This window comes from Erythrolamprus reginae, chromosome 1 (assembly GCF_031021105.1).
Source record: "Erythrolamprus reginae isolate rEryReg1 chromosome 1, rEryReg1.hap1, whole genome shotgun sequence".
Lineage (NCBI taxonomy): Eukaryota > Metazoa > Chordata > Lepidosauria > Squamata > Dipsadidae > Erythrolamprus > Erythrolamprus reginae.
In genome coordinates, this window is record NC_091950.1 from 269,922,498 (window position 1) to 269,947,333 (window position 24,836).

Below are 24,836 nucleotides of genomic sequence, written 5' to 3' on the forward strand. Positions count from 1 at the left end.
TTCAATGAGAATATTTCATTCATTCAGATCTAGGATGTGTTAGAGTGTTCCCTTTATTTTTTTGAGCAGTATATATTATCAACTATATATCAGGCAGAAGACTTTAAAGTGTAATTATTTTCAAAGGGTATTTAAGAAATAATATCGATATTTGTTAATGCAGAAATTATGAAACAGTAATCAATGTTTAAATAATTTTATTTCAAAAAGGACTTTCTGAGATAGAAAAGGAAACAAATACAAACACAAACACAAGGAGGAAAAAATGGACAATTTTCATTTGTCAAATACACCTGCTTATTCAAATTACATTTTAATACTTTCTATACCTACTGTTCTCGACCAAAGAAAACAATACTTTTATTTTTAAAAATACCTAAAGCTTTCTATGGATGCAATGATCTGCAAACCATAGATTTCTCATGGCAGTGTCATTCAACACTGATAAATTTGTACTGACAGAAGTATTAACAGAATTATTTTTACATCCTTAACAAATATTATGAATAAGTATTGCTCAATAGGATGACAGAAACTTTGTTTACTCATGAGTAACTTACCAGGAATGTATTATGAGTAATTATATTAAGGATGGCTTAAATAAATGAAAAATAGATAGGTTTGCGCTACTTTAAAATAGGATAAAGGGAATATTTATCTTTCAAGTTCTAATATGCTGCATGAGTATATGAACTAGTTTGTAGTTTTTATCTGGTACAAATCTAATTTTACCACAAAGTAGGCATGGACACTTCTTAAATCATCTCACATTTTTGATAGAATTTTTAAAAATGGCTCTGATTTCCCCCCCCCTTTCCAGGTTACTTCCTTCCAGAAGGAAAGAAGAACTATGGGGGACAGTAGTGGAAGAATTGCTTTGGTGCATATTCCACTATATGGTTATATTATTCTGTAGTTTCTCAAAAGAACTAATGACCAAATGTACCTGGTATATAATTTCAATTTAGACAATGATATAATTCTAGACATTGCAGATATTTTTACAATCTAGAACTAGCATAAAATCCAATACCAGTGAAGATGGCTAGAAGAGTTTGCATATTTTTGTCATCAGCATAAATGCCGATCTATTTATATAGCACATCCGTTTCTGGGGAAAAGAATCTTGCTGTCTTAGGCTAATATTGGACCAGCCTTGTTGAAAATGTTATTTTCCAAGGCACTTCTGCTATCTTTGATATTGATTGTTGTCTTTAGTAATCAATTGCAATTGAACAATTATTATTTATATTGACAGTTCTGCCACATTGTCACTTCTCACAAGTTGAGCAGCACCAGGGAGGAAAACTCTGCTGCAATCAATGAGGATGAAGGCATGTAACACGGTGTCTGAACAAAGGAATGCTTTTTTCCAGCTTTAATCTGGAATTTTCAGATCCAACACAAAAACTATTGAGTTTGCTATTGAACTAATTGTTTTAACAGGGATAACTTAACATATACAAACTATAGCTTTTCTATCTACAGTGTCTGTTTTATGAAAAGGGGAAAAGGAAATAACACGAAACAGACTGAGAGGTCTAGAAAACAACGCTACAGAAGAGATATGGATACTACATCGAATGCTTAAATGGAATGCTTATTTGGGATTATTATTTCTCCCTGAGAAGATGCAGCTTCCAGCCTTCTTTCTGAATTGACATGCACAAAGTTTAATTCTTCAATTTTTATTTTTATTTTTTAGTATAAGAAGAGATAGGGCCACTGAACTTCAACACCTTTTCTATCCCAAAGCTCCCAGATTTCCATTTCTACTTTACCAAAAGCAAAACAAAAAAACCCCTCTATGTTGATTTGTAGAAGGAATGAAATTTACTTCTAACTAAAAATGAGCAATGCCAACTTATTCTTGAAAGTAAGCCTTTAATTATATGAAATATTTTTTCTACTCACTGTATACTGAAACAAGAAAATTGCATTTGGGCAAAAGAAAAGCTTAAGAAATTAAAAATAAAATGTAGGCTATGAATATATAAAAAATTTCAACTCTGATGCTGCTGCTGGTACTTACTTTAATACTTTATACTTCATTATATTACTCTACAAACCCAGCTTTGTCATATTTAATATTGCTTTAAATAGTTTCTAAGACTTACTACCCTAAAAAACATATTGCTCGCAACTGAAGCAGGATTCCCTATAATAAACTTAGTTTTCACTGTGAAACGAGGCTAGTGTTAAGTATGAAATGGCATGGGGTCCAAATGTGACCATCCTAGTGCACGACTACGCTAATATTTCACTGCCATTAACAATGAGAAGAACTATATTGTAATGCTTATGGTGAATTATACCAACCAGTAACTTTAGAATTCCATAGAAGTATGATACTCCGACCAAATACTATTCAAAATATAATTAAAGAAAACGCCTCTTTCCCTGCCAAAAGTACACGTTACCATCTATATCCTAAAATTATACAAGATTGTGGTCAAGATTGTGCTGTGCTGAATTTATACACTGGCTCTAATAATTCCCAGTCATGTAAAAACAAAATGCCAAACTTGTATTTTACTACAAAAACTGTGTGTGGCTATTTCATTATGGAGTTAGAGAAGAATGTAGCTACTCAGTGGGTTATTTTCCCAGCATACCATATTCAGAAACTTAACATAGAATATTGGATAAATGTCATTACAGTATGAACAGTACCTTAATTATATTAAATACTGCCTTATTGCTACATTTATTTGTTTATATAAAATGTGGTCAAAAAAGAAAAGAAAAATCCTTTTCTTTCTAAAAATTTGAATTTTAAAAGTTATTTAAAAAAGCCCCCAGGTCAAAAAAAAATTTCCACAATTCTGTGCTGATATACAAATGTGCACTGGTCCTATGAAAATAAATGCTCAATCATAAAATAAGAACAATACAAAAGTTACACAATTTTGCATTCAAATACATACAAAAAGTAAACTCTCTTAAAAGGTCCGGAAATGTCATAGAAAATACGGACAGGAGAAATGTTACAGGAGACTGGGTGTTTAGCCAGTGTCATGGAAAGCAAGCTCCAATCCCATAATTCAGCGGCGAGCAGAATATTTTGAAGACCAGTCAATCCTTCCATGCACTGGTTGAACAGGAGGTGGAGCCGGCAGCAACCCTGGTGTGCTTTTCATAGACATGTTAAATGATGGCCTCAAAATATGAGGTCTGATAGTCTTCAAGGAACTGTATTCTACAAATGAAGAAGGACAACATGAAAAAGAGAGAGCAAGTCAAGGTGACAGTCAGATGTGGAACTCAGATTAAAACATCCTATTCCAAATTAAAGCAGTGGATTCAGAATTCCGACGAATAGAAGAAGACCTGGTTGGGTCTTGGTTCCTCCAAAATCTACTCAGATTTTGACACTGTTATTCCCAAATAAAATGTAGTTGGGATGAGTGATATTCTATATCAGAATAGGGAATGGTAGGAAAGAGGTTCCGCTCCTAAGAACAATTTAATTGAAAGGGAAGCAAAATGCTGGGTGTCTTTTAAATTATATTTTAAATTATAAAATATATTGTAGATTATAAAAATTACAGGAGTTTAGTAATGATTCTATTTTATCTGCACATATGTTGCATCCTGTGTGATTGGTGGTGTTGATAACTCTGTAGGCATCCCATCACACAGGTCTGGTCACAGAGGTGTTAGCCATGTGAGGTTGTCCAGACAAGAAGCACAACAAGTAGTATCAGCACTATCTTTATTGTAAGTTTACTTTAAGGAGAACCTTAATCTCCTCTCATTGTAGTCTCTGAAAAGGCTCCTTCCTGAAATGCTTCTCATAGTTTTTTTTCTACCTGCAGACTGAGCTGCTAGGCATCACCCAGATAAGCAGGGATTAACACCTGGCAAACTGTCAAGTAAAGGAACTATCAAGGAGAAACTAATTCCCACCAACATTGACATACTCATTAGCACTGATGAAGTTACCTAATTGGGTAATGAGAAACCTGTAAGCAAACAACCAAGCTCAGAGACTACTTAGCACTCCGCCATTCAATTCTGAGCTACAAATATTCTCTTCTATTGAAAGAAAACATTATTATGTATTACGTGCAAGGCACAGTAGAGCATACAATTATAGCATCTATATTTCTTCTTGTTTTTTACTGTCTAACACAGAAAGTCATACATTTCCCCCCAAAAAATCCTTTCAAAACAGTTACTTATTAACATGAGGTTTTCCTGACTCAATTAACATTGAGTTGAAACCCAAGAAGTTGTGAACTGTGAGGATTTCCCAAACAAAATGCCAGAGTAGTGACTTTACTCTCATAGTAGATAACATCATTTCCAGAGGGAAACAGAGCTTACGAGAAGATGAATCTGCAGGAGATGGATCAAGAACTGGTGCCAACTGCACTCTCTGGCCAGCAGAGCCAACTTCTTTTTTCACAAAGGAAGGGACATAAGCACCCAGAAGGCCACTTGATCCTGTACAATCTAAAATAAATTACAAAAAAAGGGGGATGCATCAATGCAGAAGGTCAAGAGAAACATTCCTTAGGCACCATACACCATTTGCAATTGCTTCTTTAAAAGGAACATCAGTTCATTCCTAGTCAAAATGTGTTGGCTAGGACACTGGCATTTAATTAACATAACTTCAAATGCAAACATTATTTCAATCAGCATAAGCCCCAACTATCTATCTATCTATCTATCTATCTATCTATCTATCTATCTATCTATCTATCTATCTATCTATCTATCTATCTATCTATCTACTCTATTTATCTATCTACTCTATCTATCCATCCATCCATCCATCATACTAGATCTATACTAGTCTCCCTTCCTTTTCATTATCAGCAAAAATATGGTGATAATATATAAAATATATACAAATAATGTAATATAATATACAGTGAACCCTCGAGTTTCGCGTCCTCAAGGATCGCGAAAGGGCTATTTCGCTAGTTTGCAACCCGGAAGTAAACTCCACCATCTGCGCATGCGTGCCCTTCCACGCATGCGTAGATGGTGGAGTTTCCCCGCCGGGCAGAGGCTTCCCTGGGTCTTCCCCCTCTTGCCCCGGTAAGACCCCAGCGGCGGTGGGCTGGAGCGCGAGCTTGGGGCACCCTAGCTCCGCTTCCCAGCTGGGAAGCGGATCTAGGGAGTCCCCACCGCGCGCGCGTTGCTGGGGAAAGCGCGCGCGCTTGGGAACATCCCAGCTTCGCTCCCCAGCTGGGAAGCGGATCTAGGGAGTCCCCACCGCGCGCGCGTTGCTGGGGAAAGCGCGCGCGCTTGGGAACATCCCAGCTTCGCTCCCCAGCTGGGAAGCAGATCTAGGGAGTCCCCACCGCGCGCGCGTTGCTGGGGAAAGCGCGCGCGCTTGGGAACATCCCAGCTTCGCTCCCCAGCTGGGAAGCGGATCTAGGGAGTCCCCACCGCGCGCGCGTTGCTGGGGAAAGCGCGCGCGGTGGGGACTCCCTAGATCCGCTTCCCAGCTGGGGAGCGAAGCTGGGATGTTCCCAAGCGCGCGCGCTTTCCCCAGCAACGCGCGCGCGGTGGGGACTCCCTAGATCCGCTTCCCAGCTGGGGAGCGGAGCTGGGATGTTCCCAAGCGCGCGCGCTTTCCCCAGCAACGCGCGCGCGGTGGGGACTCCCTAGATCCGCTTCCCAGCTGGGGAGCGGAGCTGGGATGTTCCCAAGCGAGCGGGCACCCAGGGAAGCCGTTGCGCGAGCAACGGGGTGGGCGGGCGAAGGGCGGGCGGCAGTAGAAGCAAAAACACCATCTGCGCACGCGCAGATGGTGTTTTTACTTCCGCACCGCTACTTCGCTAAAAATCGATCATCGCGTGGGGTCCTGGAACGGAACCCTCGCGATGATCGAGGGTTCACTGTAATATAATATAATATAATATAATATAATATAATATAATATAATATAATATAATATAATATAATATAATATAATATAATATAATATAATATAATATAATATAATATAATAAACACACATGCACAGTAAGAGTCCTGTTTTACTATCATATGGGGAAAAAAACCATGCCATCAATCTCTAAAACAAGGGTGTCAAAATGGCAGCCCATTGGCCCGATGTGTCATGTGCAGGCCACAACCACCCCAGTTCCACGAAGTGGAAAAATGTCATGAAACATCACGTGACAGCAAGGCAGCAGATTTGACACCTGTGCTTTAAAGGGACACTATCCCTCCTACTTTGTAGTATTGGCAGTTCTGTGTTAGCAAATACTTCAAAAGAAAAGGATTTAGGCGTAGTGATTTCTGACAGTCTCAAAATGGGTGAACAGTGCAATCAGGCGGTAGGGAAAGCAAGTAGGATGCTTGGCTGCATAGCTAGAGGTATAACAAGCAGGAAGAGGGAGATCATGATCCCGCTATATAGAATGCTGGTGAGACCACATTTGGAATACTGTGTTCAGTTCTGGAGACCTCACCTACAAAAAGATATTGACAAAATTGAACGGGTCCAAAGACGGGCTACAAGAATGGTGGAAGGTCTTAAGTATAAAACGTATCAGGAAAGACTTAATGAACTCAATCTGTATAGTCTGGAGGACAGAAGGAAAAGGGGGGACATGATCGAAACATTTAAATATATTAAAGGGTTAAATAAGGTTCAGGAGGGAAGTGTTTTTAATAGGAAAGTGAACACAAGAACAAGGGGACACAATCTGAGGTTAGTTGGGGGTAAGATCAAAAGCAACATGAGAAAATATTATTTTACTGAAAGAGTAGTGGATCCTTGGAACAAACTTCCAGCAGACGTGGTAGATAAATCCACAGTAACTGAATTTAAACATGCCTGGGATAAACATATATCCATCCTAAGATAAAATACAGAGAATAGTATAAGGGCAGACTAGATGGACCATGGGGTCTTTTTCTGCCGTCAGACTTCTATGTTTCTATGTTTTGTTTAGAATGATGCTTATTAGAAGCTGTTATCCTTGTAATAAACCCCAGTCCATATGAAAAGATGCCATAGAAGTTTTAGCTTTATTTATTTCTCTGGTATTCATTTCTCTGATAAGGTCACATAAAACAGCAACCTGAATGAAATATAACTAGCAATGGGCCAAATTTCTGCTATAGCCAGCAGACTTTCTGAACTGGCAGTGAAAGGCATACTGTTATTTTTTAAAAGGAGTGGTTTTTTGTCATAAGAATATTAAAAGTCCGATTCATAGGAAATCAAAGAATGTAATCTATCCAGAATTATTAGGGAGAAAATATCCACTGGACTCAGTCAAACTAAGAATGCCTTTGAGAACTTGGTTCAGGGATCTTTTAGAAGTATCCCATTCAGAAGATGGGACAGGGTCAGAGGTTTTATGGCTAGTAGAATTCGAGACCAAGCCATAAAGAACAAATTGGAATCACTCTACACTTTGTAAATATGTTGTTGTTTCTGGTTTTAAAAAATTATAAATTAGTACACCCTCATTTGGTAGAGGGACTGAATAACTGTTGTTGGGTGGTGGGAGCACAATTCACTGTGCACTGTTTTGTATTGTGGGTAGTTTTTTACATTATAAAAATCAATAAAATATATATTTTTAAAAAATAGAAGTATTCCCATTCAGAAAACTGGGAATGGTGAGGATCAGAATGACTTTAATAAATCCCTCAGAAGTTTTAGTAATACTTCTTACTGGTATTCAGCCTGGTGATCCCGCCTGCTGTTGCCGACATCTTTCTAGGCAAACTAGAACTTGGCCATGGATTTGGTAGGACAGAATCTTTGCTTGAACTAGACACCAAATTATTCCTTGGGCTTATTCCTAAGGTCAAAACAAGACAACTATTAAAATGCCGCAGATGTATTACAAACTGATATATCTTTTTCTCTTCTATTTCTGTGCTGTTGTAATTCCCAACTAATGTAATTATTTGCAACCGTTACTGCAGATTGGTGCTGATTATTTTTTTTTAGAAAAAGAAGATTCTTAAAAGATTCTTTCATCCTAGAGATTTGGACAGTTAATCAGTATGTGCCTTTAGAGAAAAGAAACAAGAGGTGCTGGAATAATGAAGAAATGGCAAAGTGGGCTGCTCAATGCTAACATTGTGTCACTTTCCTTAGTTAATTTAAACAGTTAGATGGTGCAAATACTGACTAATTAGTACAAAAGATCTTTCTGTTGCCATTCTTAGTTTTCAATCAGATGATGACTTCCCAATGTACTCCTTAGGTTCAACACAAAATCACAAGCTTGCATTCTGTCTTGTCTTGATAGATACTCCATTTAGCTTGGATATCACCGTTGCTTTGACTGAAAAGCTGTTTGATTATAGTTGCTGACCCTATAGAAAAAGGTGAGCAACCTTCTACCAATTAGTTATTGCAGTCTTTATTTATTTTATTTTATATTTTTGAAGGAAGCAGTTGTAAGCCACAATGGAAGAAGAATTCATTGTCTGATTCGACATGGGAGAATTACTTTGCTTGGTTTTGGGTGTGTTAAAGCAAACAAGAGTTGACATCTTTTTAGAATGCTTTCTACCAAAAACCTATGAGAAATTCAGTTTCTGTTTGCCAGCAAAGTTTTTTCTATAAAAGCAAACCAGTTACTATCAAAAAATAGACTGAACTTCGTGGAGGAAAGATGGCATAAGTAAACATACAGATCATAAATTGAATAGAATTTAATCTGTGAAAATATTGTCTGCAAAGCGCATAACAAAGATACTGCTTTCACATGGTAGAGCAAATTTATAGCATTTTGAAAAGTCTACCATTTGTCACATCTGCTACTATTTGGACACACAAGCAAAGGAAACAAAAACAAGTATTTATACAACAAGCAGTTTGAGGTTGTGAATTCATATGGTACTACTCCCCCTCCCAATTTAAACGCTATTTCTATGAAATATTACAGAAATGATTATGGTTTGGATTTGCTTGTTTTACTAACCAGGTAAATACCTAGAATGTTTCAAATAATGTTGTTTGGCTGCAGAAACTTGGCATGCTGGCATGTCCTGTTGAAGATAGGAAGGTGCGCTGTTTCCTGTCCCTAAACAGGCTGAAGATTTCAGATCCAAAATACTTTCAAATCTGTAACATAAAATAAATAACCTACTTCAGATGCTCACAATACACCCCTCTATATCAATTCACATGCTTTCTCCCCCCCCCCCCCCCCGACCAAAAGAAGTTTCAACTGAATCCTTCCAGGGCTGCTGTTGTGAGATGAAAATGGAAGAAGGAATGAGTATTGATATGTTGAGTTGCATATAAAATAAAAGGTGGGATAAAAATCTAAAACAAAAACACAAAAGTTCAGGGCAAATTCCCACATGTTTTTCTGATGCTCAAATACCAAAAATAACTACATACTAAAACGATTAATTAAGATCACATAGAAAGAAATCTGTAATGTTCAAATAACTTTTGCCTTGCTCCATCACATACTTGTTAGGTAAGGTTACTTAGACAGGAGTTTCCAGTGAAGGAAATAGGTCTCAAGCCTTAATAAATATACATGTAACTAAGTTGTTCTCCTCTGAGAGTAAGTTCCATTAAATTAATTTGGATAATCTTCTAAATAAAGATGTGAACAAACAGCTAGATAGCTATTGAACAGGCTCAATAATTATTGATGAGACAGTTTTTTACCTTAATATCAAGAGATGTTTGTATATTAACTGAGCAAAATCACCATATGACACACAAATGCATATTTACACAGGATACTGGAAATGTGATTTTGTGCCATTTGTTGCTCTGTAGGAGAATAAACTGGCTGCACACATGGTGACAATACAATTTGTGCATTCATATTTTCTCGGAAAAGGATATTACTAAGTTCAGCTTTAATAGATCTTATATAGATCTTTGAAGAATGGTCGGAAACTTCAGATTGTGCAGAATGCAGCTGCGAGAGCAATCATGGGTTTTTCTGAATATGCCCATGTTACTCCAATACTCTGCAGTCTGCATTGGTTGCCGATCAATTTCCGGTCACAATTCAAAGTGTTGGTTATTACCTATAAAGCCCTTCATGGCACCGGACCAGGATATCTGTGAGACCGCCTTCTGCCGCACAAATCCCAGCGACTGGTCAGGTCCCACAGAGTTGGTCTTCTCCGGTCCTGTCGACTAAACAATGTCGTCTGGCGGGACACAGGAGAAGAGCCTTCTCTGTGGCGGCGCCGACCCTCTGGAATCAGCTCCCTCCAGAGATTAGAACTGCCCCTACCCTCCTTGCCTTTCGTAAATTTCTTAAAACCCATCTCTGTCGTCAAGCGTGGGGGAACTGAGACATCTCCCCCTGCCTATGTAGTTTTAGTGCATGATATGACTATATGTATGTTTTTTTATTGGGGTCTTTGCTTTTAGATTTTTAAATGTACAAGTGTTATTTTAGATTTTGAATTATTAGATTGTCAATGTATATTGTTTTTTGTCACTGCTGTGAGCCGCCCCGAGTCTGCGGAGAGGGGCGGCATACAAATCTAAAAACAACATCAACAATAACAATATTAAGCAGGAATGGAATATAGCCTATAAATCAGGGAGGAGTTATATGAATCCCTACAAGGGTGTCTGAACTTTCTATCAGTTCTAGCCAACATGGCCAACAGTCCTCCATCATTGGAGAAGCCATATATTGCCCATCCTTATTTTTAAAATATATCACTAAGATAAGAATGGCTGGCTGGGAAAGTCCAAACATCTTAAAGGCTGAGAAACCTATCATACACATGGGAATTCAAAAGCTTACCTACAAAGAGCATCATCACTCTGCCCTTTGTTTTTAAAATCTGTTCTACTCAGGGAAGAGTTCCTATCACTCTCTTCCACGGTATCCCACTCCTCAGAATTTTTTAGTGTTCCAATAATGTGGCTCCATTTTTGCCGGTTCTTTGGTTTGAGATCACCATTGGCTTCTTCTGTGGGAATGGAAGTTCTCTGTCAAGATAAAAATATGCCAGAGTTTAAATAGCTTTGTAAATGCAAAGAAATTGGGGGTCACTCTCTGTGAGCATATGATCAGCTTCCAGATTTCTCATACTCCTATAGCTGCTGGAATCTGATCCCTCTCTTGGTCTACTACCTTCTTAAAAATGAAGGTATTGCAATCATAGGAAAGCAATAGTTCAGCAGCAGATACAGTCGAATCACTGATCACGAAAGTTTCTGACCATGATCAAATCAGGTTCCAAACAAAAAAAAAAATCACATTTTTTCCCCCACAGCCAATTTCCCCTTCTGTGCCATTTGTTTTTTCTTTTGTAAGTATCAAATTTTCAAAATTAGGTTCAGGTCATGACCAAATCGGCTTGTGACCAAAGTTATGGAACAAATAATGGTTCTGACCAGAGGTTCTATTCTATGTATAATTGATTCCAATCACAGAAAGCTTCTCCAATTAAAAAAAAAGCTTAGCTAGATAAACAGTTTGTTACAAGATAAAGTATCTCACAGATCAGGGGTGAAATGCTCCGGGTTCGCTCGTGCCTATTAGTCGTCGGAGAGCTGGTTGCAAAGAAAGATGCATTCATTCATTCAATTTTTATGCCGCCCTTCTCCTTAGACTCAAGGCAGCTTACAACAGGTAAGCAATAGCACTTTTTTTTTAACAGAGCCAGGCTATTGCCCCCACAATCTGGGTCCTCATTTTACCTACCTTGGAAGGATGGAAGGCTGAGTCAACCTTGAGCCGGTGATGAGATTTGAACTGCTGACCTTCAGATCTACAGTCAGCTTCAGTGGCCTGCAGTACAGCACTCTACCTGCTGCGCCACCCCGGCTCTGCCCGTCTGCTCGGACACAGCCATTTGGGGTTTTTTACCCTTTGTGCATGCACAGAATGCTTTGCACATGTGCAGAGGGTAAAAGACCCAAATGGTGGAGTTAAATTTATTTGCTGCCCAACTCCCGAGGGACTCTGGACGGCTTACAATAAAACTGAAGATCAAAAACAATTTTTAAAACGATTTAAAATTCACTCAATAAAATCATACATCTCTTTTGGGGCCGGATCCACGACATAAATCACCCGATCAATGGCCCCAGGCCTGCTTGCAAAGCCAGGTCTTTAAGGCTTTCCAGAAGGTCAGTAGGGTGGGGCAGTACAGATCTCAGGAGGTAGATGGCTCCAGAGAGCTGGTGCCACCACAGAGAAGGCCCTCCTGCAGTCCTGCTAACCAACATTGCTTAACTGACAGGACCCGGAGAAGGCCAACCCTGTGGGCTCTTATCAGTCGCTGGGAGCTATGTGGTAAGAGGCGGTCTGGAAGATAGTCTAGCCCTAAGCTATGTAGGGCTTTAAAGGTGATAACCAACACCTTGAATTGCATCCAGAGTCTGATTAAGAGCCAGTGCAGCTCACGGAGAGTTGATGTGATGTGGGTGTACCTAAGTGCACCCACAACAGCTTGTGCAGCTGCATTCTGGACTATTTGTAGTCTCTGAATGTTTTTTCAAGGGTAGCCCCATGTAGAGAGCATAATATCAGTCTATAAAGCCTTAGTAAGACCACACCTAGAGTACTGCATCCAGTTTTGGTCACCACACTATAAAAAAGATGTTGAAACACTGAAAAAGCACAGAGAAGAGCAGCCAAGATTATTAAGGGACTGGAGGCTAAACCATACGATGAACACTTGCAAGTACTCAGCATGGCTAGTCTAGTGAAGAGAAGGACCACGATAGCAGTGTTGCAATATTTGAGGGGCTGCCACAGAGTGGAAGGGATGAAGCTATTTTCCAAAGCACCTTTGGGCCAGACAAGGAATAATGGATGGAAACTAGACAAGGAGAGATTTAACATGGAAATAAGGGGAAATGTTCTGACAGTGAGAATAATCAATCAATGGGACAGCTTGCCTTCAGAAGTTGTGGGAGCTTCATCACTGGAAGGTTTCAAGAAGAGACTGGATTGCCATCTGTCAGAAATTATGTAGGGTCTCCTGCTTAGGCAGGGAGTTGGACTAGATGCCCTACACAGTCCCTTCCAACTCTAATTAATCTGTAATAATTGCACCTGTTTAAAAAATGCAAAGTGTTCAAAGCTTCTTACCTGTAGAGAAAGCGTGGTGTGGATTTCTGGGAAGACTCCCTGACTTGTCTTGGCTTCCTTTAAGTGATCCCTCACTGTTGAGTCTGCTTTGTGTGGGTAGGACAGGGATTGAGAAGAGTAGCTCTGCGGACATGGTCTCAATGAGAGGCCACTTTGTGCTTTAGGCGGGGGTGCTGCTGGCGGAACGGGCTTAAGGTGACTTTGGCTTTTGTCAAGAAGGTCTCGTTGTTGCTTTCCCAGCTCCCGAATACATTGAGAAGGGCCCAGGGCTTGGCCAACTTGGAAGTAAGGATATCGAAGTGCCTAAAATCCAAAGGAAAAATTCATTATTTAGTGAAGAAGTCCAAGCAATCAAACAAGGGTAGGAATATGGGAATATTTTCAGCCTCAATAGCCAGAGCTGGATTTCCTATAATTCTGAAAATGGGAAGGAAAAGCCCAAGACATCCTAATACGTGCAGGATTCAAGTTCCAGAAACTTTTTGTTTTTATGTGATTTATTTAAAAAAAACCTTCAGTTTCTTTTGATGCTTTTGACAGGCTTTTGAGCCCAGTTGACAAAGAGTGCCATGCTTGGTAACAGGAACGAGTGAACTGTGCGACCTGCTTTAACTCAAATGGACATTTTCCTGTAATCCTGCAGTCACTTTGCCTAGGGAAAGGCTCTTTTTAAACAGGTACAGTTTGCGCAACTATTCCGGGAAAAAGAAAAAGGTTCCAGCTTTGGCTCTAAAGGGTAACACATCTCTCAAGAATACCAGTTGCTGGGGGGAAATTAGCGGGAGGGTGCCCTTTATGTCCTTTCCTGCCTATGGGCAGATGGCTATCCTCTGTAGGGAACTGAATGCTCAGCCAGGTAGCAAACCTCATCATATGTTTTCAGAAAATGAGATGCTGTGTTAATGTAACAATTGCATGAAGAACTGAAGAATATGTTGCAGCAGTAGTAGCCACAACACATATATTATAGAGGACAGTTCTCCAATGTCTCCAGCTTTGCGGACTGGCGAGAGGTGGGGAAAGCGGATGGTTCCGCAGTCTGGTTGCAAACCCCTCACTGACCACTAGTGGCAACAAATTGCCCACCCTGCATAATGAGGAGACTGATTTAGGGCTTGTAGCAAAAGGAAATCAACAATAGTTAGAAGCATAACGGGCAAAAACCTTTCTGCATATTCTCCTCTTTGATGGTTCTTTCAGTTTTGAAAGAGAAAATGTGCTATGTTATCAACAACATTATCTATAAAGAGCTATTACTAAAAGAATATCAAACCTGACTGGCAGTTGGCCGCTTTTTGGAGTCCCATTGCAGCATGTCTCTCATGAGCTGGATGGCCTCACTGCTGGCATTGGGGATGAGGGTTTTCAGGTTATTTGGTACACACTGGAGCCACCGGAAATGCATGATGCCTGCAAGCTGGTAGCCTTCGGGCCAATCGTTCTGAAAAAGGGTTAAAGAGGACTTATATGAAGAGAACTTTTGTAATATTATTGCAGCCTTCCATCCATATTGTAGATAATCCTCAACCTGTGATGGCTGGACTTGTTAGGACTGCAATTTTCATTGCTAAGTGATGCAGCTGTAAAACATGACTGTGTCACTTTAGTAAAGTGCAAACCTGCAAACCTGGTTGATGCTGGTAGGCGAGGCAACTTCCTGCTGGCTTTCCACAATAAGTCAGTTGGGAAACTGGTAGGAAACTGCAAGTCCCAGGCTGGAAGGCAGATAAGTTACTGCTGTTAGGTAGGGAAGGGAGTGAGGAGGTGCATTGGTGATATGGGGAGAAGTGGAGGGTGTACAAGAGTTTGGGGCTGCATGAAAGGTACAGCATGGGTCAGGAAAGCATGAGACAGTAGACAAGAGGCACAGTGTGGACCAGAGAGGATGCACGAGAGGAATGGCATGGGCTGGAGAGGGGAGAAATGGTGCAGCACAAGTCAGATGTGCAGGGGTATGGTGCAGGTTGAGGTAGGAATGTGAAGCCATAAAAGCGGCTGATATAACATGGGTATACAAAGGCTGAGAGATGGTTTGCAGATAGGGGAGACTTGTGGCCTTCCCTACAGGCTTCTCCATTGTCTTTCTGGGGAAGCTAGCAGTAAAGGTTGCAAAAGCAGGGTACAAAACAGTTGCTAAGTGCCCAGATAATGATCATGTGACAGTAGAGTGCCTGGGATAGTTGGAACTCTGAGGTTGCATTGACTACTACCGAGGACAGTTCATAAAAATCTGGCTTGAATTGAAAGTTTTAATATGATTATCGAAACTGTTAGAGAGAATCATATTGAGTTATGCTTTTAAATCAACACAATTATTTTGACAATTTATATTGAAATAATCTGTTATCCAAACATGCCAACTTGAAAAAATGTCAAAACTAATTTTTGAAAACAACTTTTAACAGTGTCTGCAGTACTATGAAGAATTAAAATGACCATTCTCAATTATGGTCAGTAACTAGTGGGCTTTGAAAGTAAGTATCCCTACCACATCTGATGCCAAGCCTACAGAATAGGATCTAATGTACTTGGAGCAGAAGAACAAAGGCACAACACAATTCACCTTAAGAATGGACAATTATTGCAGTATAATCAACTGAACCTATACTGAACCTATACTACAATCAAAAGACACCTCATCTAGGCTTGATTGAACACATACTAAGGGAAAGAGAGAGGAGGATCCTTCAATCATCCAAATTTTCTTGCCCTACAGCTTTCATCTTCCCTAACTCTAGGACACATTATCTTCGAGAATATTTTTTGCTGATAAAAATTTGGGAAAGTCATAGGAACTAATCTTAAAAGGAAATAATCTTAAAAGCAATCATCATCATCATCATCATTTTAAAAACTCCAAATATGAGCAATCTAGGCATATCTTTTTCCCAAATGCTTAGTCCCACTGAACTCACTTAGTTTCAAGTAAATGTACACATGATCAAGAGATATAATCTATGCTATTTTGGGTTCTTCATGCAATGTGTCATTGTTTAGCTGTTGATAATATACTGTAAACCTGGAGTCATTTTAATTGTCTATCTGATATCAACCCAGCATAATGGGACCTGTAATGCACTGAGAAAAAGACAAAGTCCTTAGAAGCTATTCAGGTCTGCAATATTCTATACCCAACAAAGGCCAGATCGCATTTAACTACCTTTTTCGGCGTTCCAAGCACTTGGCAAATTTTGAAAATAGTATCAATTTCACTGCTCCCGGGAAAGAGTGGCCTGAGGGTATAAACTTCTGCCATGATGCAACCAACAGCCCAGATATCAATGGGAGAACTGTAATTAGTGGACCTCAAGAGCACTTCAGGAGCTCTGTACCTGAAAGCCAAAAATAAGCAAAACAGCAATATTTTTTTCATGAATTATAGTACTTAAAGCAGCTGCTAATGCAGGATAAAGACATTGTGGGTGTTCACTACCCACTCCTTTCTCGGGGTAAAACTCTATAGTAATTACACTGAGTTGCAGCTTAAGTGTTCTATCAGGGCTCATGAGTTTTCTTATCTCATTGGATGGCCTGTTACATATACTGTGTTAAGCCATTCACTGTGAATTCGCCCGCAGTTCTTATCTATCAACAGGATTATAGAAAGCATTTATGGAAAGACTATATATGGTTCATGCCAGTAATGGGTTCTAAATCCTGTCCCTACCAGTTCGGTCGTGTGCGCATGCTCATTCATGCACGCAACACTTAAACAGAACATAGCTTAAGACAATGAAGAAACACAGCCTCTGCAGTTGTATAACACAAAGTACTCATGAACCACTATGCATCAGTACTTGTTTAATAATCTCTTAATTTTCATGTAGTTGTGGGGAATACCGATGGGTTCTCTAGGAGTCAAACACAACTTGATTGATGGCACATATTAATTAATTAATTAATCAATTCCATGTAACCTGGCTGGAATAAAGCCATTGGAGCCTATTGATAGCTTTCAATTACTGTACAGCCAATTGGCTACTAATTTTTCATAAAATGATAGGCTTACTTACGACTCAGATTTGAATTCTAATTGTCATCCTCCCCTGGTCATAAAACTGAATTTCAGGGGCCTTGCAACTGGGTTGCATTGACTACTGTTTGTGGTATCCTGTTTGAGTCTTCGGAGAAGGGCAGCATACAAGCCCAACCAACCAACCAATAAATCCATCCTGTGGTCACATGACTGCATTGAGCTACAGTTTTGCCCCAAACTAGCATTTACTTTGTTTTTAGCAAAATTGTACCCAGACTAAACCACTGGTTTGCTTAACAACCATAGCATTCACTTAACCACAGCAAAACACGATTTACAACTGTGATGGACAGGCACCATTATGGTTGTAAGTTGAGAACTATCTGTACAAATGTGGAGCAGGTATAAAATGCCTTGGATTCGCTACAAGTTAATAAATGCTGAAGCCCCTATACTAAGTCAAGGAAATCTTGTTGCTGAAAGAATCTTCAAAATTTTCTTCAAACACAGAAATACTATTCCTATGTACAATTGCCTTTGTCTGGCTACTCACTGTTAGGTTAGCTCTGCATGCTTTGTATTGTGGTCATGTACTATAGCTAAAATGTGTTTAAGCTTGATATCTTTGTTTGCTGATTGTGACAAAGATAACTGGTAAGAAAGACTATGTACTTTAAAGTATTTGGACTGTTATTCTGACTTAATACAGTGGAACCTCGACATACGAGCAGCTCTACTTACGAGCTACTCGAGATAAGAGCTGGGAGGGGAGCGACATTTTTGTTCGTCTCCCGAGCTCACATTCGGGATACGAGCGCCAAGGAGCTGTCTCCTGAAGCCGAACACTAACTTCCGCTTTCGGCTTCAGGAGACAGCTCCTTGGCGCTCGTATCCCGCGTGTTTTAAAAGGTTGCAGCCGGCCTGGGGGGCTCGGGGGGGAGCCCCTGAGCCCCCCAGGCCGGCTGCAACCTTTTAAAACACGCGCGCCGCTTCGCAGCTCTCTGCTGAATCCGGAACGCTAACTTCCGCGTTCGGATTCAGCAGACAGCTGCGAAGCAGCGCGTGTGTTTTAAAAGGTGACAGCCGGCCTGGGGGGCTCGGGGGGAAGCCCCCGAGCCCCCCAGGCCGGCTGTGACGTTTTAAAACACGCGCGCTGCTTCGCAGCTCTCTGCTGAATCCGGAACGCTAACTTCCGCGTTCGGATTCAGCAGACAGCTGCGAAGCAGCGCGCGTGTTTTAAAAGGTTGCAGCCGGCCTGGGGGGCTCGGGGGGAAGCCCCCGAGCCCCCCAGGCCGGCTGTGACGTTTTAAAACACGCGCGCCGCTTCGCAGCTCTCTGCTGAATCCGGAACGCTAACTTCCGCGTTCGGATTCAGCAGACAGCTGCGAAGCAGCGCGCGTGTTTTAAAACGTGGCAGCCGGTCTGGGGGGCTCGGGGGGAAGCCCCCGAGCCCCCCAGGCCGGCTGTGACGTTTTAAAACACGCGCGCTGCTTCGCAGCTCTCTGCTGAATCCGGAACGCTAACTTCCGCGTTCGGATTCAGCAGACAGCTGCGAAGCAGCGCGCGTGTTTTAAAACGTGGCAGCCGGTCTGGGGGGCTCGGGGGGAAGCCCCCGAGCCCCCCAGGCCGGCTGTGACGTTTTAAAACATGCGTGCTGCTTCGCAGCTGTCTGCTGAATCCGAACGCGGAAGTTAGCGTTCCGGATTCAGCAGAGAGCTGCGAAGCAGCGCGCGTGTTTTAAAACGTCACAGCCGGCCTGGGGGGCTCGGGGGCTTCCCCCCGAGCCCCCCAGGCCGGCTGTCACGTTTTAAAACACGCGCGCTGCTTCGCAGCTCTCTGCTGAATCCGAACGCGGAAGTTAGCGTTCCGGATTCAGCAGAGAGCTGCGAAGTGGCGCGTGTGTTTTAAAAGGTTGCAGCCGGCCTGGGGGGCTCGGGGGCTTCCCCCCGAGCCCCCCAGGCCGGCTGCCACGTTTTAAAACACGCACGCTGCATCGCAGCTGTCTCTGAACGCTAACTTCCGCGTTCGGCGGCAGCGGTTTTTTTTGTTGTTGCACGGATTAATTGACTTTACATTGTTTCCTATAGGAAACAATGTTTCGTCATACGAGCGTTCTGACTTACGAGCCTCCTTCCGGAACCAATTAGTCTCGTAAGTCGGGGTTCTACTGTATGTGTATGACTTTAGACTGTTTATAGGAATATGTTATTTCTCAAAATAAACTTTAATTCAAGTTAGTATACAGTATTTATTTATTTTTTTGTTCGATTTTTTATGCCGCCCTTCGCACAGCCAGCAAATTGCCCCCACAATCCAGGTCCTCATTTTACCCACCTCTGAAGGATGGAAGGCTGAGTTAACCTAATTCACATATATCTGTGTGTGGCTGAATAGTTATTCTCAACTAATCTCAATCTAAACATTTCTGTGTGTGCACAGCCTTGGTAAACAAAGATTACTCTGCTCATACATTAACAGTTTCCTAACCTTGGCAACTTTGAGACACGTGGACTTCAACTCCCAGAATTCCCTAGCCAGCCATGGGGAATTCTAAGAGTTGGAAGTCCATGCATCTTAAAAGTTGTCATGGTTGGGAAGCCCTGCATTAGAGAGATTGATACAGAAAGGAGCGCTCTTTTTTTTAAATCAGCCCTGTTGCCTATATTCAAAGCCGGATTCTACTTCATTATTTACCTAACAGATACAAAACAGAAAATTTAAATAGAAGTGTGAATAATTATCACTAATAGTCCAAGTAATGACTCTAACCTAAGTACTTACCACCGTGTCGAAACATAGTCTGTATAGGGAGGTCTGGATCTAATTTCACGTGCAAGCCCAAAATCTGCTATTTTCACAAGTTCTGGTCCCATGCAAAGGAGATTCTCAGGTTTTAAGTCCCTATGAAAAAAACCTGTAAAAAAAAAACACGGGTTAGGCTTTTTTCTCATCGTTCTGCTTAGTTTTCACTTTATAGGCCCTTTTTAAGAATTACAAGAATGAACTGTTTGGAAAACATCACACTGCAATTTCGCTTTTGTAATATTTGGTCATTGCTTTCATTTTAGGCGGAGGGGTTTTTAAATTAGGAAAAAAAGTTATTTGGTTATGCTTTATATTTGGAAGTAAAGATCAGAACAGATACCTTACTAAACAAAGCAAACATGGAAATGAGTAAAAACAGTTACATAGTTGGGGGAAAGATCAAAAGCAACATGAGAAAATATTATTTTACTGAAAGAGTAGTAGATCCTTGGAACAAACTTCCAGCAGATGTGGTAGATAAATCCACAGTAACTGAATTTAAACATGCCTGGGATAAACATATATCCATCCTAAGATAAAATACAGAAAATAGTATAAGGGCAGACTAGATGGACCATGAGGTCTTTTTCTGCCGTCAGACTTCTATGTTTCTATGTTTCTATGATTATATATAGACTCTAAAAGGACAACTGAAGAAAGAATTGATGCTTTCACATTGTGGTGCTGGAGAAGATTAAGAATCCCTTGGATTGCAAGGAGATCAAATATATCAATCCTGTGGAACCTCCACCCTGACTGTTCTTTAGGATAGATACTGATGCTGAAGATTAAATATTTGGCCACCCAATGGTAAGAGAGGACTCCTTGAAAAAAATCCTGATGTTGGGGAAGATGGAAGGCAAAAGAAGAAGAGGACAGCAGAAGATGAGATAGTGTCATTGACGCAGTGGACATGAGATCAGGCAATCTCTAGAAGGCAGTGGAGGACAGGGGCCCCTGGTGTGCTATGGTTCAGGGGGTGCAAAGAGTCGGACACAATGCAGTGACTGAACAGCAACAACAAAAATTAGAGACTGAAAGATTCCTGGGTTTTATGGATAAAATATTTAAAATTTGGAACGATACTAACATGAGCTCCTTTTACAGCCTGAAATAATAATAATAATAATAATAATAATAATAATAATAATAATAATAATAATAATAATAATAATAATTGTTTTACTCTTTGAACTCAAACAAGAAGTTTCTGTCCAAATATATCTGAGATATTCCTTCTGTGTTATACATACAGATGCGGAGAATCATCCAATTTGTCATTTAAATCTTACCGTGTTTATGTATGAATGCAAGGCCTTGAAGAATCTGATACATAATATTCCTGACAGTGGACTCTGGAAACAATTTGTTCCTGTAAAGCAGAAACAGAACTCAAAGTCATTATTCACATATGAGGTTTCTTATCTTCAGTCCTTTCCAAGTGCCGATATAGTGGGAAGCTATCAATAGATCAGAACGCAAGCAAATTAGCTCAGACATTCTGAAATGGTTTGGTTCTGGAGCAAGTCCTCTTCTATTTATTTACAGATAATCCTCGATTTATAACAATTTGCTTAAGGACCATTTGAAGTTATAATACTGAAAAAAGTGACTTATTACTATTACATATTACTATTTTTTACACTTATAAACTGTTGCAGCATCCCAATGGTCACATGATTTACATCCAGATGTTTGACAGCTGGTTCACATTTCTGATAGCTGGGGTCATGATCACCTTTGGAAACTTTCTGACAAGCTAAGTCAATGGGGAAGCCAGATTCACTTAACAGCTGTGTTACTGACTTAACAACTGCTTACTGAGTTAACAACTGGTTCACTTAACCAATGTAGCAAGAAAAGTCTTAAATGAGAAAAAAACTCATGTAATAGAATTCTCAATTAGCAATATAAATTTTGATCTCAATTGCAGTTGTAAGTTGAGGACTACCTGTATTTAGGACATTCACATGTAGCTTTACTGTTGCTGATGTCGTATAAGCAACTGAGAAAAAGATTCTCACAGTAACTTACTCAGCTTCAGAACAGTGATGGAAATGCCATGCTAGTCAGGGTGCCAGCCGACTGATTGAGTATTGGCATTAGCACTTGGTATCCTTGAGCACGTGGTGAAGTTAAAGCAGAATCCATCGCATGAAACGTTGCGATGCAAACCGCTGGCGAGGGTAAGTGAAACTCATACCTGATGGTTGGTCAGTTAGCCAGATGACTGGATTTGGCATTTTTGTCTACCTATCGACTCCTTTCCAAAGATCTGGGATAGGCAGATGTTGTTGTTTAATACTATTAAAGGTATCATAGCAAAATGTCAACTGTAAAGTAAAACTGTCTTTTGCAACTGACTGATTTTTTTCAATGTGAATGGTATTCAAGTGTACTCCAGATGTTTTGGGATTGCACCCAAGGTGCCTATTTTACTATTCCTACTACCTTTACTTCCTTTTGCCACAGTAATTCTACTTTTGTTTGCAGGTCTTTGTATTTTGTGATGCTGCTCCAGTTCTTTCTCTGCTATTCTGCTGTCTCCAGGTAATGCAGTGTTTACAATCCAAACTCTGGTCTTTCTTGTCAACAGTTGCTAAGCCTGGGATGTTGAGTTACAGATGCTTGTCTGCTTGAATTTTAAAGTCCCAGATCATTTTATTTTCTATTTATTTTGTTTATTTTATAGTCCAACTAATTCTTACTTGCAGGCAAATGATTTTTTTTGCAGATCTGTTCCTTCTCTATCATGTTATTGTTTGTAATAGATCTGGGCGATCTTGCAGCATTTAACTAGAGGGTCTACTGTTTCAACTTTTTTGCAGAGGCAGCATTTGTTGTATATAAAATATATATTTAATGACAAAGAAGTTTGACTTCAATTTTTATTACTTTACCACAGTTTTATATCTATATCTACACTCACTCACTCACTCTCTCCCCACCACATATGTTGGTGGGTTAACACCTTGAGTAATTGATGTAGTTGATGTTTGCAGATTAGGGGTGACATCCTGAATAGTTGTGGCAGTTGATGCCTGCAGACTAGTCATCTGTTTTATAATGTATGTCTGCGGTGCAATATCCCGGGTTTTGGTTTGGCTCCGAGTTTATGATCTGGCTATGTGTTTATGGCATGTGTCAGTTTGCTTTGTGTGTGTGTCGGAGGGGGATGCAGCAGTTGGAGGCGCCATCGTGGTTCTTTCAAAATCAATTTCATTTCCTGTTGTTTTGAGATGTTGGGAAAGGGAGGAAGTTTTTTCTTCTTTTCTGACTTTGTTCTACGATGTGTGCGTTTATTCTCCTATTAGTTTATAACTAACATCAGACCCAGAAGAGCACAGGGAGCCACCACCACCAATCACCCTCACCAGACCCAAACCCATACCCACCCCACAGACAAAATACAACCAACATCCAGAAGCCAAGCCACGGCTTCTGAATTCCTGAGCTAGCATGATTGGCTCAGGAATTCTGGGAGCTGAAATCCACTAGTCATATAAGAGCCAACTTTGCCTACCCTGTCCTAACCTAATATTTTTGCTCGCCCTTGAACTGGTTGTTTAATACATGCCTTCTGAGAACTACAAATGATCATTCTTATCATCCTTTGTCTAAGTGCAGAGAGCTATTGCACATATTAGTTTAATAACATCTGGGAAGCCAAATGACCTCTCCTTCTTTCTTAGGTTATGCCATGCAACTGTCTCTGTAAGAAAAACAACATACCTTTCTTTCATTAACTGATAAAGGTTTTCTTTCATATACTCAAATACAAAGTACAGATTATCATTTTCTCTGATAACTTCTTTTAGTTTCACTACGTTGGCATGGTTAAGTTTCTTCAAGGACTGGGGGGGGGAAAAACAGAAAACAATTACAGACATTGTGACACAGCAGACTTCAAGATAAGTGACAATGAATCATTGTTCTAGAAATGTAATTTAAGATGCAGCTAAACTTAAATAGGACGCCATTCAACAAACAAACTCGGATCTCTAGAACTGGATGTGTACAGTCTTTCAAGTTGTGTACTGATGGTAATTCGCACTACACACTTTCCAGCATCACGAAAGCCAATTTCTTTACAGAAATCTTCATGCAGTGAAACACAACATCTATCCATAAGCTTTTGATTAACAGTCCTTCCAGCTCTGAGAAAGGCAGTATAACACTGCAGTCTCATGTTTTTTCTTCCACATCTTCCCATTACGCTTACAACATATTCACCAACTAATGTTAATTTTTCACAATTGTTTCGTTATTTAGATGCTTACATGCCAGCTGCTGGGCAATGGATATGTCAGTCAACTTCACAGCAGTCTTAGAAGGCCTGTCATTAGATCTCCCTTTTCATAGCTAGGGAAGGACCAAGCATGTTACCAAACCTACCTAAGCTGATTCGTAAAACAACTCTGATCTGAAGAGCAAAATAACTTCAAAGAAACGCTAAGAAAAGTGATCTGAAACCCAATATAAACAAATTTATAAACATGGATATGGTCCCACTGGAGATGAAAGCCCTTTTATAGCTGTTTTGCAATACAGTATACCAAATTCCAAACTCCTATTAATTCAACAGTGCATGCATCTGTTGTGGGGGGTTTTGGGGGACGGGGTGGCATTAATGTCCTGTTGCTTCTTTTATCTACTACTGATCGCCCAAATCAGATGTTTATTTATAACAGTCTCCACCTACGATTTAAATGTAGCACTAAACTTTTACCTTTGAAGTCTCAAGAAAGCCCGTTTAGCTTTCTTGCATCATTTATAAACACAAACAACATAGGTCTGTCTTACTCTCAGGAAAAAAATATTTTAGAAAAACAAAAGTGTAGGTTACAACATTAAACAGCTGATTTAACACTAAAACTCCTTCAGGGAGTTTAGAATCAGAAGGAAGTGCAAAGTACCTTGACTTCACGAAGATTCATGCATTCCTCCCAGGAATAAAATTTCCTCTTCATTCTGCAAAAGGAATAAGAACTCTATTATTGGACACAATTTGTGTTCCAGTTCCA

The 24,836-nt window shown here is 40.2% G+C and overlaps 1 protein-coding gene across 8 annotated transcripts in view; it reads right to left on the reverse strand.

The window, feature by feature from the left end:
• Positions 1-182: 182 nt before the first annotated feature.
• Positions 183-24,836, reverse strand: part of LOC139156863 (serine/threonine-protein kinase ICK-like) — a 33,275-nt gene continuing 8,621 nt past the window's right edge. For 4 of the 8 annotated variants that reach the window (XM_070732987.1, XM_070732988.1, XM_070732986.1 and 1 more), the window contains 12 exons: positions 24,729-24,783; positions 23,545-23,666; positions 21,105-21,184; positions 19,789-19,921; positions 16,192-16,363; positions 14,305-14,472; positions 13,032-13,334; positions 10,731-10,918; positions 8,919-9,061; positions 7,656-7,784; positions 4,330-4,458; positions 183-3,199 (listed from right to left, as the gene is read on the reverse strand). In XM_070732987.1, coding sequence (XP_070589088.1) covers positions 3,045-3,199; positions 4,330-4,458; positions 7,656-7,784; positions 8,919-9,061; positions 10,731-10,918; positions 13,032-13,334; positions 14,305-14,472; positions 16,192-16,363; positions 19,789-19,921; positions 21,105-21,184; positions 23,545-23,666; positions 24,729-24,783 — 1,777 coding nt within the window. In that variant the 3' untranslated portion in view covers positions 183-3,044. Of the gene's footprint in view, positions 3,200-4,329; positions 4,459-7,655; positions 7,785-8,918; positions 9,062-10,730; positions 10,919-13,031; positions 13,335-14,304; positions 14,473-16,191; positions 16,364-19,788; positions 19,922-21,104; positions 21,185-23,544; positions 23,667-24,728; positions 24,784-24,836 lie in introns of those variants that run through there. The other 4 variants (XR_011557383.1, XM_070732991.1, XM_070732990.1 and 1 more) reach the window with 4 other exon arrangements.